The sequence below is a fragment of the Bos indicus genome, chromosome 19, assembly GCF_029378745.1.
Source record: "Bos indicus isolate NIAB-ARS_2022 breed Sahiwal x Tharparkar chromosome 19, NIAB-ARS_B.indTharparkar_mat_pri_1.0, whole genome shotgun sequence".
NCBI classification, from domain to species: domain Eukaryota; kingdom Metazoa; phylum Chordata; class Mammalia; order Artiodactyla; family Bovidae; genus Bos; species Bos indicus.
This window is the reverse complement of record NC_091778.1, coordinates 38,058,968-38,074,656: the sequence shown is the minus strand read 5'-3', so window position 1 is coordinate 38,074,656 and position 15,689 is coordinate 38,058,968. Positions and strand designations below refer to the sequence as shown.

At 41.4% G+C, this 15,689-nt stretch overlaps 1 protein-coding gene across 3 annotated transcripts in view; it reads left to right on the top strand.

The window, feature by feature from the left end:
• Window positions 1-5,130: 5,130 nt before the first annotated feature.
• Window positions 5,131-15,689, top strand: part of KAT7 (lysine acetyltransferase 7) — a 34,777-nt gene continuing 24,218 nt past the window's right edge. Inside the window, exons 1-4 of one of the 3 annotated variants that reach the window (XM_019981783.2) lie at window positions 5,131-5,312; window positions 8,037-8,184; window positions 12,398-12,574; window positions 13,691-13,930. In XM_019981783.2, the coding sequence (XP_019837342.1) occupies window positions 5,298-5,312; window positions 8,037-8,184; window positions 12,398-12,574; window positions 13,691-13,930 (580 nt within the window). In that variant the 5' untranslated portion in view covers window positions 5,131-5,297. Of the gene's footprint in view, window positions 5,313-7,997; window positions 8,185-12,397; window positions 12,575-13,690; window positions 13,931-15,689 lie in introns of those variants that run through there. The other 2 variants (XM_019981781.2, XM_019981780.2) reach the window with 2 other exon arrangements.

Below are 15,689 nucleotides of genomic sequence, written 5' to 3'. Positions count from 1 at the left end.
GGAACATATGTTGCCCTGAGGCCTCTGCTGCTATAACAACATTGTGTAACTATAACTACAGCCCTGGAGGGCTTTGCCCCTGTCAAATAAGGGAAAAGACGTCTTCATTGTATGAGGGCTTTGTGCTTAGATTGGCTTCCCTAGGGAGCTTGGATCAGAGAAGAGAGGTAGATAAGTGAAAGAAAGGGGGAAATGAAGGGCAGGAGTGGGAAAACTGCTACTCAATCAGGATCAGAGTGATCTTTTTTTTTAATTTGAGCAATTTTCAAAATGTACTTATTTGACTGTTGAGTTTTGGTGGTTATTTATAACCCCAGCTGCAGAGGCGGGGAACAGTGCCTGAGCTTGCTGGGATCTGTCCAATACCTTCCCCCAGGGTAGGGCTGGAGGTGGGTGTGGACAAGGTGATCCAAGAACCAAATTAACAAGTGGCCAAGAAGGTAAGAGAAGTCCCTGGCCTTATCTAGCAAAAGTAAGAAAAGAAGGAACCACAAATGATCTCACTGACTCTATTTTTTTTTTCAATTAAAAAAAAACATATATTTTCACTGATTCTATTTTTAAGGCAGCTGTAAATGAAAAGATTTTAATATGAATTATGGTCACATCAGCAAATTCTGAGATTTTCACAGAGGGATAGGGACTAGGTCAATACTTTTACTCAGAAGTTATGAGACTGGCCTGGCTACACTAGCGTTGTCTTTAAAAAGTCAAGGCCTGCTTCTTCACCTTACGGGACAGTTATTATGCACACAGAAGAAACTGCTGTCCTTAACCACTACTGGTCAGAAAGAGGCTTAGAGGAGAGAGGACGACTGGTTCTGTGCAAGTCTTTCCTAACCGAGCAACACCTGGCAGTGGCTACCCCATTTACCGAGCCCTTTTAGATGCCAGCAAGAAAGAAGCTGGAGATGATGAGGCCAGCCAGGCAAGGCTCCCAACCTTGAGGAACTCCTAGGCCTTTGAAACAAACAATGGACAACTATACTTTGTATTTGAAATATGGTATATATCATTTTACTGGCAAGGGGAACATCTGAAAGGAGATTGAGGGATATTTTAGGAAGTTTCAAATGTAACAGAGGAGAGGAGATACAGATATGAGGGAGAAAATTCACAAGAACATACACAAAAGATTATCCCTGCTACCCCTGCCCTGTTTGGTTCCCCCTCGACTCTGGGTAAGGTTATTATTATGGCAGCGTTCTGATTGGTCTCCTTGCCACTCTGATCAGTCCCCCTCACAGCTTCCAGAAACAGATCTCTAAAGTGCAAGCCTAATTGTGGGACTCCTCTGCTTAAAATCCTTTAGAGACTCCCCCTCACCTTTGGCCCAGGCTCCAGGACATTTAAATAGTTTCCCAAACCATTCCTGCCTCTTCTTTATGTCAGCCACTCCATATCTAGACATGCCTTCAGCCACCCACACACAGGGCTGCTCCACACCTCTGCTTTTGCACATGCTGTTCCCTTTGTAAGAAAGTCCTTCTTCTCCTTGTCTGCAGGCAAACTTATTTGTCCTATAAAGTTCACCTCCTCTATGCATACTTTCCTAAAGCTTCCAGATAAAATACATTTCCTCCTCTGTACCACTTTTGAACTTTGCTCATTTTTCTATTTTTCCATTACTGCTCTATTGTGTTTTGGAACAACAAGCTTACTGACCTAGGGAAACACGATGTTTTGTCTATCTTGCTTTGACTCAATACCTAATATATAATGCCTGGGTAATCATTCTGTATCTTTTGAGTTAAGTGAAGCTCAATAGAAAAAAGCAAACAACCCACTGAGACCATATAAAGTTATAGTCACAAACATTAAGATGTTACAGCCATTACTAGGGTGACTGGAATAACAACAGCCATTTACTTAGCACTTACTCTATCAGGAATTGTGCTAAGCTCTTTATAACAATCATTTCCTTTAACCTTTATACCAACTCTTAAAGTGGCTATTTGTATCTCCACTTCATAGATGAGAAAACTGAGACACAGGTAAATTTTATAAATTGTCCACGAGCAATGCAGAGAGAAAGTGACAGAGCTGAAATTCAAATCTAAATCTGACATCAAAGCCCTGTATTGGACACTAGAAGAGCTGATGAATAAAATAAGTAGGAGTTATGTTCTTATTGCTTGTTAGGCACAGAGTGAGGGAAACAGCACATCTACCAAGTTGTATAAGAAAAAGTACCTATAAAGCAATAAGTGCAGAGTAACATATATCACTATGCCCTAATACCTTAGAAAGAAAAAGTCAGGAAAGACCTTCGGAAGAAAGTAAATATTAAACAAGGCTGAGAGATGCATCAAGGCAGGAAGAAAAGCCTGTATGAAAGTGTAAAGGCAAGAACAGTGGAGCTACCTATGTGAAGTCTGGCAGATGAGGACAGGACAACTGGTAAAAGGTAACTGAGCTGATGAAATCAACATCAGTTCCTGCTTTGGGTGATAACTGTGTCATGATGAATATAACAAAGTAAAGATTATGTGTAGTTCAAAAAAAAAAAAGGAAGAGAGAAAAAGCTTTCAGGATTTCCCCCTCTCCATTCTAAACATACCTAGGTATTTGACTTTCATCTTTAGTACACACTTTTCTTACGATCACATTTCTATCCCATTGGTGTTAGTTTTTCCATCTTTTTGCTAGAGGGTACACTTTCCAAGGGCAAGAACCATGTCTAAATGAAACCGTAAACTCTTAGTGCTGGCTGCAGTGTTTGAAAATTCAGTTTAAGTGATTAATTAATGTTGAACATCTGTAATGTTGGTGTTTGTATGATGAATAGTTAAGTCAGGATAAGGTTTTACTCTAAAATACTAATTTCCAGGGAGGCATACTTCACCATCTTTGAGTGCTATACATTCAGACTGTGAAACAGTAAACATATTATGATTGACCAGCAAGAATTTACTGTAGGCTTCACAGGTGGCGCTAGTGGTAAATAATCCGTCTGCCAATGCTGGACACGTCTGCCAATGCAAAAGATGTGGGTTCCATCCGAGTCGGGAAGATCCCCTGGAAAAGGAAATGGCAACTCCCTCCAGTATTCTTGCCTGACAAATGCCATGGACAGAAGAGCCTGGCGGGCTACAGTCCATGGGAACGCAGAGTTGCACACGACTGAGTGACTAAGCACAGCATAGAATGGACTGAGTACTATTAAGGATGGTATTAAAGAAGTGAGACATGCTCTTAACATAAGAGCTCCTGACCAACAGTTGGGGAGCCAGAACACTCAAAAATAACCTTAGGAACATACCAGTAAGTGCAGAATAAAAGTAATAGTGTGAAATTAAATGCTTAAGTCCTGAGGGGATACAAAAGAAGAATAAGCAGGAGCCCTTTCCAAATAAGATCTTATGTGCACCTCAAACTAAGTAAGGTATCCAAAAGTATCTATAGTAAAGACTAAAAGCTAAAATAATAAAAACAAAATACCAAAAGCTGTCTGCCTTAACACTAGCCCAGAATATCTCCCTGGTGGCTCAGCTGGTAAAGAATCCGCCTGTAAGGTGGGAGACCTGAGTTCAATCCCTGGGTTGGGAAGATCCCCAGGAGGAGGGTCTGGCAACCCACTCCAGTATTCCTGCCTGGAGAATCCCATGGACAGAGAAGCCTGGCGGGCTGCAGTGCATGGGGTCGCAAAGAGTCAGACACGACTGAGGAATTAAGCACGCAGAGTATCTCCAAGGAGAGTGCTAGCTAAGGGTCTGGAACTTCAATCCTTCAGAGTCCTCTGTTTAGCACATCAATCAAATGTTTGCCTTATGCTGCTTCGTTCTTAATCTCAGCTCCAGGAGCGGGGCGGGGGGGGGGGGGGGGTGGATATCCATTTTAGCTAGCCTTAGGTGACACTGGGGTCCAGGACCCTAAATTAATGACTGAGCCTGCCTGGATCCCACCCATGCGCTCCAGGTCAAGCCTTGGTCCTCTCAAGGCTCTTCTTTCAGCAAGCTAAATCCTCAACGGGCTTCTCTTGTGGCTCTGCCGGTAAAGAACCCGCCTGCAATGCGGGAGACCTGGGTTCGATCCCTGGGTTGGAACATCCCCTGGGGAAGGAAAAGGGCACCCGTTCCAGTATTCTGGCCTGGAGAATTCCATGGACTACAGTCTATGGGGTCGCAGAGTCGGACAAGACTGAGCGACTTTCACTCACTCACTCAAACCCTCAACGTCTGCTATCCACGTCCCTGCCTTTAAACTCTTCTAGCTTACATCTTCCACAACTTCTTCTTTCGAGGCCGCCTCACTATTATTTAAAAATCAGTGCCTGAGATCCAGCTTTACTAAAAATACTCCTTCCTGTTTCTCCGTCCCCCAACTCTTGGCTGAAGCAGCTGAATTTCGAGAGGTCACTTGGGCTCATGAAGTTCAATGCTTCTGCGGCTCTGGCGCACACACATGCACACACATTCTCATCCTGCGGGCCACCCAAGGCGCTCATACCCATACAGGATGGGGTAAGGAGACGGGCGCTCACCACAGAGCTAAACTGGCTCTTCTTTGGAGCTACAGCTTCTGGAGAATGGTTCGGTCTCCTTTTGCGATTGAACGAATTAATCTACTTGATGTTTGCTAAAGGGCAAGGACAATGTCTCCTCTACCAGACAAGAAACTTCCTGGTGATGGACACTACCCTTTCGTTCCTTTCCCAAGCTCCCATTCCTCACCATTTTGACACAGGATAGCTGTTAAACTTGTTTCTTCTGCAAAATATCCCTTCCCAACTTTGAGTTTATGCCCATAAACGGAAACGTCCTTTAGCCAATTCGGCGACGAGGGGGTTAAATCTCAACAACCTGATGGATTCTGGGGCTTTCCTTCCTCGACTTCAGAAATTAAAACGACCAGGAAGGGAAATTTTGCCCAAGGTAAAGATGAGAACCGTTAACTTCAATTGTCAGGCTTCTGCCCCAAACAGGAATGGCTACCCACGCCTACAAAGGGTGTCATTCCCCTAACTAAACATGGCTGTCCCCACTTTCCACCACCGGAGCCACTTCCTGCCCAAGTCCAAAATGGCGCTCAGTAGCCTCACCAGGGGAACGAACCTCCCAGAATCCTCTCTGACCCGTAAAGTTAAGTGACGCAAACCCCAGCCGGAAGTGGAGGAAAAAGCGCCTCAGCCCGCGGCGCCTGCGCAGAAGGCTCTAGACGCTGAGAAGCAGGAGGCACTTGGGATCGTCCGCAGGATTGGGACTGCTACAGAGGCCGCCACGGAGCCCGCCGGAGCCACCGTTCCTGCTGCTGCCGCCGCTGCCCGAATCATAACCGTCGGGCCGCAGCAGCCGGCAATGCCTCGAAGGAAGGTGAGAGGAACAGGACGGGAGGGATGGCGGGTTTCTAAAGACAGTCGTTTGAGAAACATGACGCAGTTGGCCACGCCTTACAATGATTGGGTTCCAACTTGCCGCTCCCCCGAATCTAGCTTAGCAACCCTCTTCTGTCCATACCCAACAGAAAAATGTGGGCCCGACCCTGGCCTCGGCCTATGGTTGCAACTATTCCCGCCCTCTGCTTGCCTGGCTCGGAGGCGTTCTTCTCGTTAATTGGTCGCTGAAACGTCTAGAAACATGTTGATTGGCTGGTGACACCGCCCATTTGGGCTCAACGGTCACCTCCCCGCGTGTGGGGGCGGTGTCTGGGCCCGGCTCTATCGCTGTCCGAAAGGCCGTAGAGAACGATCTCTCCTCTCTTGATTGGGTAGGCCTGCCAGTCTGTCCTGTGGGGGCGCGGTTTATCGGGACCGCGGTTGGGTGACTCGAATCCCCTCCCTTCCGTCTGATGATGCTCACAGAGGCGGAGTTTTGGAGCATCCTTCCTTTCCCCGCGGGGGACACAACAAAGCCGAGAACTGGGTGGTGGAGAACCAGCGCCCACTCCCCAGGGATCTCACTCTCACCTGTTGCTCCTAAGCTGTGATTTTTCCTTGTGTGCTTAGTTAGCCAGCGCCTACAAAATGCAGTTCGTTAAATCAGAAACTTTCTAGAATTAGATGGGGTTTATGAGATCACCTAGGGACACCCCCACCCCTTCTTTTCTCAGCTAAACAAACAGGCTTAATGGAGTACCCCAAGCCGCTCAATTAGGCAATGCAGAGCCGGGACTCCAGAACAAATCTAATTCAATTCAACAAATGTTTATTGACTGCTTGCTACCTGCTGGCTGCTGGGGATTCAAAAATTAATTAGACATGATCCTTGGCTTAAGGAAATCTGAGTCTGATGGGGAAAACAGACTCGTAAATAACTTGAAAAGATCTAGTAAATTCTCTACTTGGCAATAGTAGACAAAGCTTAATGGCAGGAAAGTGAGAGAGCAATTAAGTCTGCTATGGAGTAAGATGGGAAGTAGATTAGTGAAAGCCGGGAGAGAAGAACTCGATTCCATGATCAAGTCAGGAAGGTGATGGTCAGAGATAGTCAGGGATTCAATATCTGAGTAATTGGACTGGATGACTTTTAAGACGCCCCTTTTATTCTGTCAATTTTCTGTGACTGTCTCTGGAGCCTCCACTCAGTATCTGGGCAGATTAGCCTTGGAATATTTGGAAAGTTGATTGTATTTTTGTTCATTTCTGCAGAAATGTTTCTCTTCCCAGAGGCTTTCAAGTATTTATACTTTTTAATGTCTCCTACAGTGATGTACATTGATAGGTGGTATTTATGTTAAGGCTCACCAAATGCAACAGTAGTACTGGTGCCTTGGAATAGGCCCACAGTTCTCTTTCTGCAGTTCCCAAATACAGAGAACTTGTGAAAATGTGTGCTTTTTAGTAGCTTATTTGGTGGCATAAACTGTCCTGAGGCGATTTACAGTTTTTGTGTGTCTCATTTAGTGTGAATGTTTATACATTTTGCTGCAGAAAGGGTATTATTTGCAGATGCATGCAAATTTTTCCCTTTCCAAAAATCTAAAAGATTATGAATTCTAAACAACTGGTGCTTAGGATTTTGAATAAAGAACTTCTATCAATAATTTGAAGCTTCAGTGTTGTTTTTGGTTTTGTTTTTTATTTTTTTAGCAAATATATTTCTCTTTCTGGTTTAGTCAAAGGTATAGTGTTAATAAAAGTTAACACTTTTATTAGCACAGTTGATAAAAGTTATCTCTGTGGCTAATCATGCCTAAGAAGGCTAACAATTGGTAAATAATTATTAATTGAAAAGGTGATTTTTAAAAACTTTCTATTTGCTACTGCTACTGCTGCTAAGTCACTTCAGTCGTGTCTGATTCTGTGCGACCCCATAGACGGCAGCCCAGCAGGCTCCCTCCTCCCTGGGATTCTCCAGGCAAGAACACTGGAGTGGGTTGCCATTTCCTTCTCCAGTGCATGAAAGTGAAAGTGAAGTCGCTCAGTCGTGTCCGACTCTTAGCGACCCCATGGACTGCAGCCCACCAGGCTCCTCCATCCATGGGATTTTCCAGGCAAGAGTACCGGAGTGGGTTGCCATTGCCTTCTCCAACCTTCTGTTTATGCTTACCTATAAGTCTTTATGTGCAAGTCACTCCCTTCCCCCCTTTCTTAAAGCACTTTTGGCATTCAAATGGAGAAACTTTAAAAGTAGATAACATAAGAAAGAAGAATGTTACTCTCTTTCTCCCTAAGTTCTTTTAGGACCATGACATTTTGAATTAGTGTGTGGTTTTTAAAAATGTAATAACTGTTCATGGAGACTTTGAACAAAAGCTACTCTAAAGTTCAGTGGGGTCTAGCACTAACATTTTTCTCATTACCCTTGACTTACTGTAAGTACATGTTTTATGTCAACCAGACTGTTTTGAGTAGAATACTTTATTAAAGTTTGTTGTACTGACCTAATGAACTTGTTTTAGAATTATAATAATACAGTAAGAATTCTTCTGTATTTATTTAATAAAGGTGCATTATTTGTCGGTTGTTCCATTTAAGTAAATAAAAGGAACGTTTGAACTTGGTGTTATCAGCATCACAGTCTGTTTTATTTCCAGTGTTAATTCAAACCCACTGAGTAAATGTTTCTGTGCTAATGTCTGAATCTGTGGTGTTACAGAGGAATGCAGGGAGTAGTTCAGATGGAACCGAAGATTCCGATTTTTCTACAGATCTTGAGCATACAGATAGTTCAGAAAGTGATGGCACATCCCGGCGATCTGCCCGAGTCACCCGCTCTTCAGCCCGGCTAAGCCAGAGTTCCCAAGGTAAAAGCTTCCTTTTTCATGATCACACCTCACAGCTTATTGGACATCATATTATTGTGCTGGTTAATGTGGAAACTGGTCCCTTGTCTGAATGTTGATGACAGAATCTGGTAAAATACAGAATAAATGACTGCGAAGTATTACGTGTTTAAAATGGTTCCATTTGGGGAACTGTCTGATTTGTAGACCCAAAAGAACTGTGTCTGCTTTAATAGATGTGTGAAACATGAATGTCCTGAGTCATTTAATTTTTTATAGATTGCAGTTTCCCAATCAGTAAAATGAGAGTGTTATCTTTTCACTTCCTAAAAGTGGTTTAGGCCTAGGGACTTAAAGTGGTCTCTTGAAGAACTTGTTATTATAGGAGGCCTAGTACTTTGAAGCGAAGTGAAGTGAAAGTTGCCCAGTCATGTCAGACTCTTTGTGACCCTATGGACTATAGAGTCCATGGAATTCTCTAGGCCAGAATACTGGAGTGGATAGTCTCTCCCTTCTCCAGGGGATCTTCCAGGTTGATCTTTGATCAACCCAGGGATCAAACCCAGGTCTCCTGCATTGTAGGCAGATTCTTTACAAGCTGGGCCACAAAGAAGTCCCAGTACTTCTAAAACCATGTTTAATTATACAATATAGTCAGGTACAGTTAATAAATAGAAACAGTTGACCAGCTGTCAATTGTAAATACCCAGAATTTTGCTTTGGTGGTAGAGAATGGGGAATCTCGGTTTTGGAAGGTTCTGTAGTGCAATTGGCCATCTGGGCTTAGATTTGGAGGGTATCCCTGACCCTCCTGGCTCTGCTCTGGGATTCTCTGGGGAAGACAGAAAGTTGTAATTAATACAGAAAGCCGACGAGACGATCAATTAAGAGGGATAGTAAATTAAGAAGGAAAATATAAAATACTTTGAGCACTTAAATAGCATTGATTTGGTTATTGCTGTATGAGCATGTTGCAGAATAAGAGAAAAACATCTATTATTTTCCAAGCAAGAAGGTGGAAACCTTCTCTTTTAGCAACTGTTCTTTATTTTTGAATCTAATATTTGAGCTGAAGTATAGATGTTTCTTGATTTCTCAACTTTAAGTTTTTATCTTTTGGTACAATGGGAATATTGATAAATGGTGACTATAATTGAGGTACTATGCTATGTTCTGGAATACCATGATAGAAAAATCACACTTCTTGCCCTCAAGGAGCTTACAGTATAGTGCAGGATGTAAACTGATATGATAATGTATTGTGGAGTGGGCTCTGAGAGAGGTTGGCATAGAGTGCTGTGGAAGTCCAGAGGTGGAAATCTTAAAGGATCTAGTAGGAATTTACAAGTTGAAAATGGAAGAGTGGTATTATAGGCAGAGGGTATAATATATGCAACAGATTGTGCATAAGTGTTCTTAGAAAGTAATTGGCCATGCACTGCACAGCTGAAAGTTGTAAATATTCAAAATAACTAGGAATTATTAGGTTGGTGCAAAAGTAATTGCAGTTTTGCATTGTCGAATTTTGCCATTTGATACTGGAGTACATTCTTGAATAAAAGTAATTATCTTACATATCATCTCAGTGCTCATTTCTTGGTTTATGTTTTTGCTAATGAGTTATTACTTGCTGTTTATTTTTATATGTATTTTAAACTATGGAAATGATGTTAGACAAAAAGATTTGAGCAATTTTCTTGTTCAAATTCAAAATGGGTCATAAAGCAGCAGAGACAATTTGCAACATCAGCAACACATTTGGCCCAGGAACTGCTAATGAACGTTCAGTGCAGTAGTAGTTCAAGAAATTTTGCAAAGGCCTTCAAGATGAGGAACACAGTGGCCAGCCATTAGAAGGTGACAGAGACCAGTTGAGAGCAATCATAGAAGCTGATCCTCTTACAACTACATGAAGAAGTTAACCAAGAACTCAATGTGGCTTGTTCTACAATTGTTTGGCATTTGAAGCAAATTGGAAAGGTGAAAAAGCTCGATAAGTGAGTGCCTCATGAGCTGACCACAAATCAAAAAAAGGATCATTTTGAAGTGCCATCTACTACTAGGTTGGTGCAAAAGTAATTGCGGTTTTGGACTGTGAATTTTAAATCATTATAACTAAGCTCAAACACATCTTTATTAATCAAAATAGGAACCATTAAAATCAACACATTATTGCAAACAAGAAATAAATTTATTTGTGTAGTGTAAAAATCCATGCTTTAGAATTCAATGAACTCTGGGAAAGCACTTTCTGCCTCCTGCTGATTGTGGAAGCATTTTCCCTGCAGAAAGTTGTTGAAATGCTTGAAGAAGTGGTAATTGGTTAGTGAGAGGTCAGATGAATATAGTGGATGAATCAAAACTTTGTAGCCCAGTTTGTTCAACTTTTGAAGCATTGGTTGTGTGACGTGTGATCAAGCATTGTAATAGAAAAGAATTCTGTTGATAGTATTGGTTGCAGGTGTTGCGATTTTCAGTGCATCTCATTGATTTGCTGAGCATACTTCTCAGATGTAATGGTTTCAGAAAGCTGTAGTGGATCAGACACCTGCAACAGGCCACCAAACAGTGAACGTGACCTTTTTTTGATGCAGGTTTGGCTTTGGGAAGTGCTTTGGAGCTTCTCTGTCCAGCCACTAACCTGGTTGGTCGCTGGTTGTTGTATAAAATCCACTTTTCGTCGTCAAGTCACAGGTGATAATCCAATCGATAAATGGTTCCTTGTTGCATAGAGAAGACAACACTTCAAAATGACAATTTTTAAAATTTTTGGTCAGCTCATAAGGCACCCACTTACCAAATTTTTTCACGTTTCCAATTTACTTCAAATGCCAAATGACTATAGAAAGTCAACGTTGACTTCTTGGGCAATTTCTTGTGTATTCGTAAGAGGATCAGCTTTGAAGATTGCTCTCTATTGGTTGCTGTCACTTTCTGATGGCCAACCATTGCATTTCTCATCTTGAAGGCTCTTGTCTTCCTTTGCAAAACTTTGTGAACCACCACTGCACTGTATGTTCATTAGCATTTCCTGGGCCAAGTGCATTGTTGATGTGTGAGTTGTCTGCTGATTTATGACCGATTTTGAGCTCAAGTAAAAAAATTGCTTGAATATGCTTTTTGTCTAACATCATTTCTATAGTCTAAAAATAAACAGCAAGTAATAAGTCATTAGCAAAAAGATAAAGCAAGAAACGTGCATTAAAATGATGTATAACATAACCACATTTATTTAAGAATGTATTCCAATATCAAACAGCAAAGTTCAGCAATGCAAAACGACAGTTACTTTGGCACCAACCTAATACCTGAGCACTTAGTCTCTCTAGTAACACTTTATCACCAGTAAGTTACACAACTCCTGAGGACACCATTCACACTATGATTCATGTTACATGGCCCTTTCTAAAACAAAATGTAGACTACATTGTAAATGGAGCCCCTTGGAGATATGCAAACTGAAAACTGAGCTGTGTGCTAAGTTTTACAGGAGAGTTTGAGAATTTCAGTTTTCTTTGAAGAATCTGTAAGATTTACATATTAGGATCTTCTGTTGTTTAAAATAGACTTTAACTTCTGAATTGCTTTTTTTCCTGTAAGTGTCTTCAGATTGGAGATGTAAAAGAACTATTGGCTGCTTCAGAATAGATTTCTGCATCCAAAAATTTTTAAAGTTGTATTCCTGCCTTACCCTTTATGAATCTAGTATTATTTTGCTTTAGAGTGTCAGACAGGGTAATCAGGAAGAAAGAAAGGTCCTTTAAGAAAGGAAATATTTGTGTATTGTTATATCTTTAGTAGTAGAGTATCTCTTTTCTGGTGGGTTAAAGGAAGAAAGAACATGTAGCTAATATTTATAAAGCACTACATTTAGATATCTAAGGATCTTATTAAGTCCCTTATATGATTTATTTCACTTATTTCTCACAGCAAATGTGTGAGGAATGTGTTACTAGTATTTTCCCATTTTTTTAATAGATCAGGAAATAGGCTTGGAGAGATTAACTTGCCCAGTATGCCCATCTAGTTAGTATGATGAAGTGGAATTGAATTACATTCAGCCTTGATTCCAGTGCCTAAGCCATTAATTCTGTGCTGTACTGCACCTCTCTACCATCTCTATGTTGCTTATATGTAGGAGAACCTACATGCTAATAAGTCACACTAATGGAATATAAAACAGATTTCTTTCTTTTTTCTTTAATTGTTTTATTATTTTTAAAATCGGGATCAGATTCCAGTCCTGTTCGAAATTTGCAGTCTTTTGGCACTGAGGAGCCTGCTTATTCTACCAGGAGAGTGACCCGTAGTCAGCAGCAGCCTACTCCAGTGACTCCGAAAAAATACCCGCTTCGGCAGACTCGTTCATCTGGCTCAGAAACTGAACAAGTGGTTGACTTCTCAGATAGAGGTGAGTGGGTATGGGTGATTTGGACTCATTACAGAGAGGATCTAATCAGTTTCCTCTTAGAAGAGGCTTGGAGCCACTGCAGATAGATGCCCAGTACAAAATTCAGCTAGGTGATTGCTGTTTGTCTGATTCCTTTCTTACCTCTTGCTGAGGACAGTTTGATACTCTGCTACTCTTGAGGTCCAGAGTAGCTGGAGTATTATTTGATCTGGCTTGCAATAGGCAAAAGAAACTGACGACCTCTTACTGACAGATAAAGAAGGCTTAAAGCAGATTTTCTTGCAGTCATGCTTATGGGTCCATTTATCTCTGAAGTTCTGAGGAGGAATGACTGTCAGTAATGGGGAATGAATGGTAGGCTATTGAGGTTGTGATTCACCAGGCCAAATTAGAGGCCTTAGAGCAAAGACTATGGACTACTGAACTTCTAACCTGCCAACATGGTCTGTTGGTTTGATGGCATCATATTTACTTTCTTAAAAAAAAAGTGGCCAGTATTTGAAAAAACAAAGATTCTATGTAAAAACATGAGTTACTAGTTTCTTTTAAAAAATGGAAAGCTCTGGGAACGTTAGGTGGCCATTCACTACATAATTGACTGGAACTGAATAGTAGTTATCCCTTTGAGAGAGACAGTCGGCTCTTGATTTGGCCTTGCTCAGCACTAGTAGGCATTTGGTTTGCAACACCTGATTCAGAGTCAAGTCCTTTCACACTCACACCAGGTATGTTCAGTGTCATCCAGAAAGAATCATTTTCATTTATATTCCATTCTATGTATCTCCCAGCAAGAGAGTAGGATGATAGTGTTTTTTAAAAGTTTATTTCCATCCAGGTTTGATTATTCATGATTTGGGGCTTGGGAGAAGCACAAATTAGTGAAATGTATCATGTAAACCTCAAATGGAATTTTAGTCAGAATTTAAAGTTGCAGAAGAGGAATGCTGTTATTAGTTTTTCTTCATTTTGCATTTAGTTTTATGGCAGATAAATGGCAAAAGTTCCTGGTTAAATCACAGGAAGAGGATTTTGGGAAGCCTGTAAACTCTTCTGAATATAATAACCCTCTAAGTAAAATAAACTCCATTCATGAGTTTTACAATTGTTTTACTTTAGAAACTAAAAATACAGCTGATCATGATGAGTCTCCACCTCGAACGCCAACTGGAAATGCCCCTTCTTCTGAATCTGACATAGACATCTCCAGCCCCAACGTGTCTCACGATGAGAGCATTGCCAAGGACATGTCCCTGAAGGACTCGGGCAGTGATCTCTCTCATCGCCCCAAGCGCCGCCGCTTCCACGAAAGCTACAATTTCAATATGAAGTGTCCTACACCAGGCTGTAACTCCCTAGGTAAGTGTGCCCCCACCTCATGACACCGTGGATTGTGTGATTTTCTTTCTCTCTGGAATTAGGATCACCCATAAATGTTTAGTGTTCATTACGACTTAGTTTCTTAGGCTCTTCAATGACCACTGCTTAGAATAACACTGAATTGCTCACTTGGATAAAAGCATTCCTGCTTCTTGGCTTATTGTCCATAATAACAGATTTGGTTACAAGGAAATTAACTATGATGCACCATTCAGTTTATTGAGAACTCCTCCCAGTGAAAAATTCTTTAATTTTTCCAACAAAAACAGAACGTCAGTTATCTCCAAATACCTCATTGTATGGTGCATAGTTCAAGCGTATCGAGGACTAATAATAGAGTGTAAGGTGAATAAATTATGGTTGTATGGCCATAGCTATTAAGGAAATGAGAAAAACATTTTTTGATCAAGAGGCACTGAAAGTGAGGAGTATAGATGAGACCCTGACCTTTTGTGACTTTAGTAGTTTTAGGTCTTGTGGCTTTGTATGCTTAGAAGTATAAACTAGATAAATATTTCTTCTCAGATAGATTAATTATATCATTGTTTCCTTAAGAGTTATTTTTTCTCCTTACTGAGGGATTCTAGTAATGTTTTAAAAATCTTACGTGTGTTCTTTAAGTGAGCTTAGGTGCAGATGTTGGTCTAAACTTTTGTCTAGAGTTGGAAGGTGCTGATTGGGAGACAATGGGCCTCTCTTTCTGTCTACCAGTTTAGCCTTTGAATGTGGCCTCCAGGTTCAGAAAAAAGGTAGAACAGAAAAAGTTGCTGCTTTGCAGACTACCAGTATGTTTTCCCTAGTATTTAATTACCAGCAGTTTCTTAGGTAATTTCAACCCATCAAATGCATAACTAGAGCAGAGTTCCCCTGGATGCTGTACCAGTTGTTACTTGAGGTAGTTGTTTCAGGCCTAAGTCAATTTCCTTGAGATAAATAATGAAAAACTAAGAATAGACGGTATTATACAAATACTAATGCACGAGATAGCTAATATACTTTAAGAGGATCTCCTTGCCACACAGCAAGAGAAGGAATTTTCAACTCTGCTTGTTGCTGTCCATGCATCCTTAAATTGTTCCATTTATTTTATGTACCGTTTAACCGGTCATTCAGTGCTTACTGAATGTTTTCCTGTTCCAGGCACTGTTTTAAATTCTGGGGGTGGAGTTGTGAACATGTCAAATTCCCTACCTCTTGTAGCTTGTGGTCTAACTGGGGAAGACAAACAGATGTATAACACATAATCCGCTAGAGATGTGTGCTGTGAGGGTAGGATACTGCACCTGCACACGAGCGTGCCGTGTAGGGACAGCCACTCTGATACGCTGATACGTGAGCAGAAACCTGAAATAAGTGAGAGAGTGAGCCATTTGAGTCTGTGGGAGAGAAGCATTAAGGGCAGAGGGCACAGCAAGTGGACAGGGTCTGGGGCAGGAGAGTGCCTAGCCACCTTGAGTAATGCTTTAGGGGCCAGTGTGCCTGGGCATATAGACCAGAATGGGGAGGAGGAGATGAGGTTAGAGTAGGGGTCTGATTTAAGTGTTATTTATGCCCTGAACTCAGTACTCTGAATGTGGTAGACCAGAGGGTAAATATAAATCTTTTGCATCATAGGGAAGTTTACTTTGACTTTTGGTTTTAATGTCTGGCAAAGCTTGAAAAGTATGAACTTGAGCTTCTGCAATGATTCTTGATCCTGTTCCACTCCTCGTCTTAGCCAAAACAATGTCATTAGGTT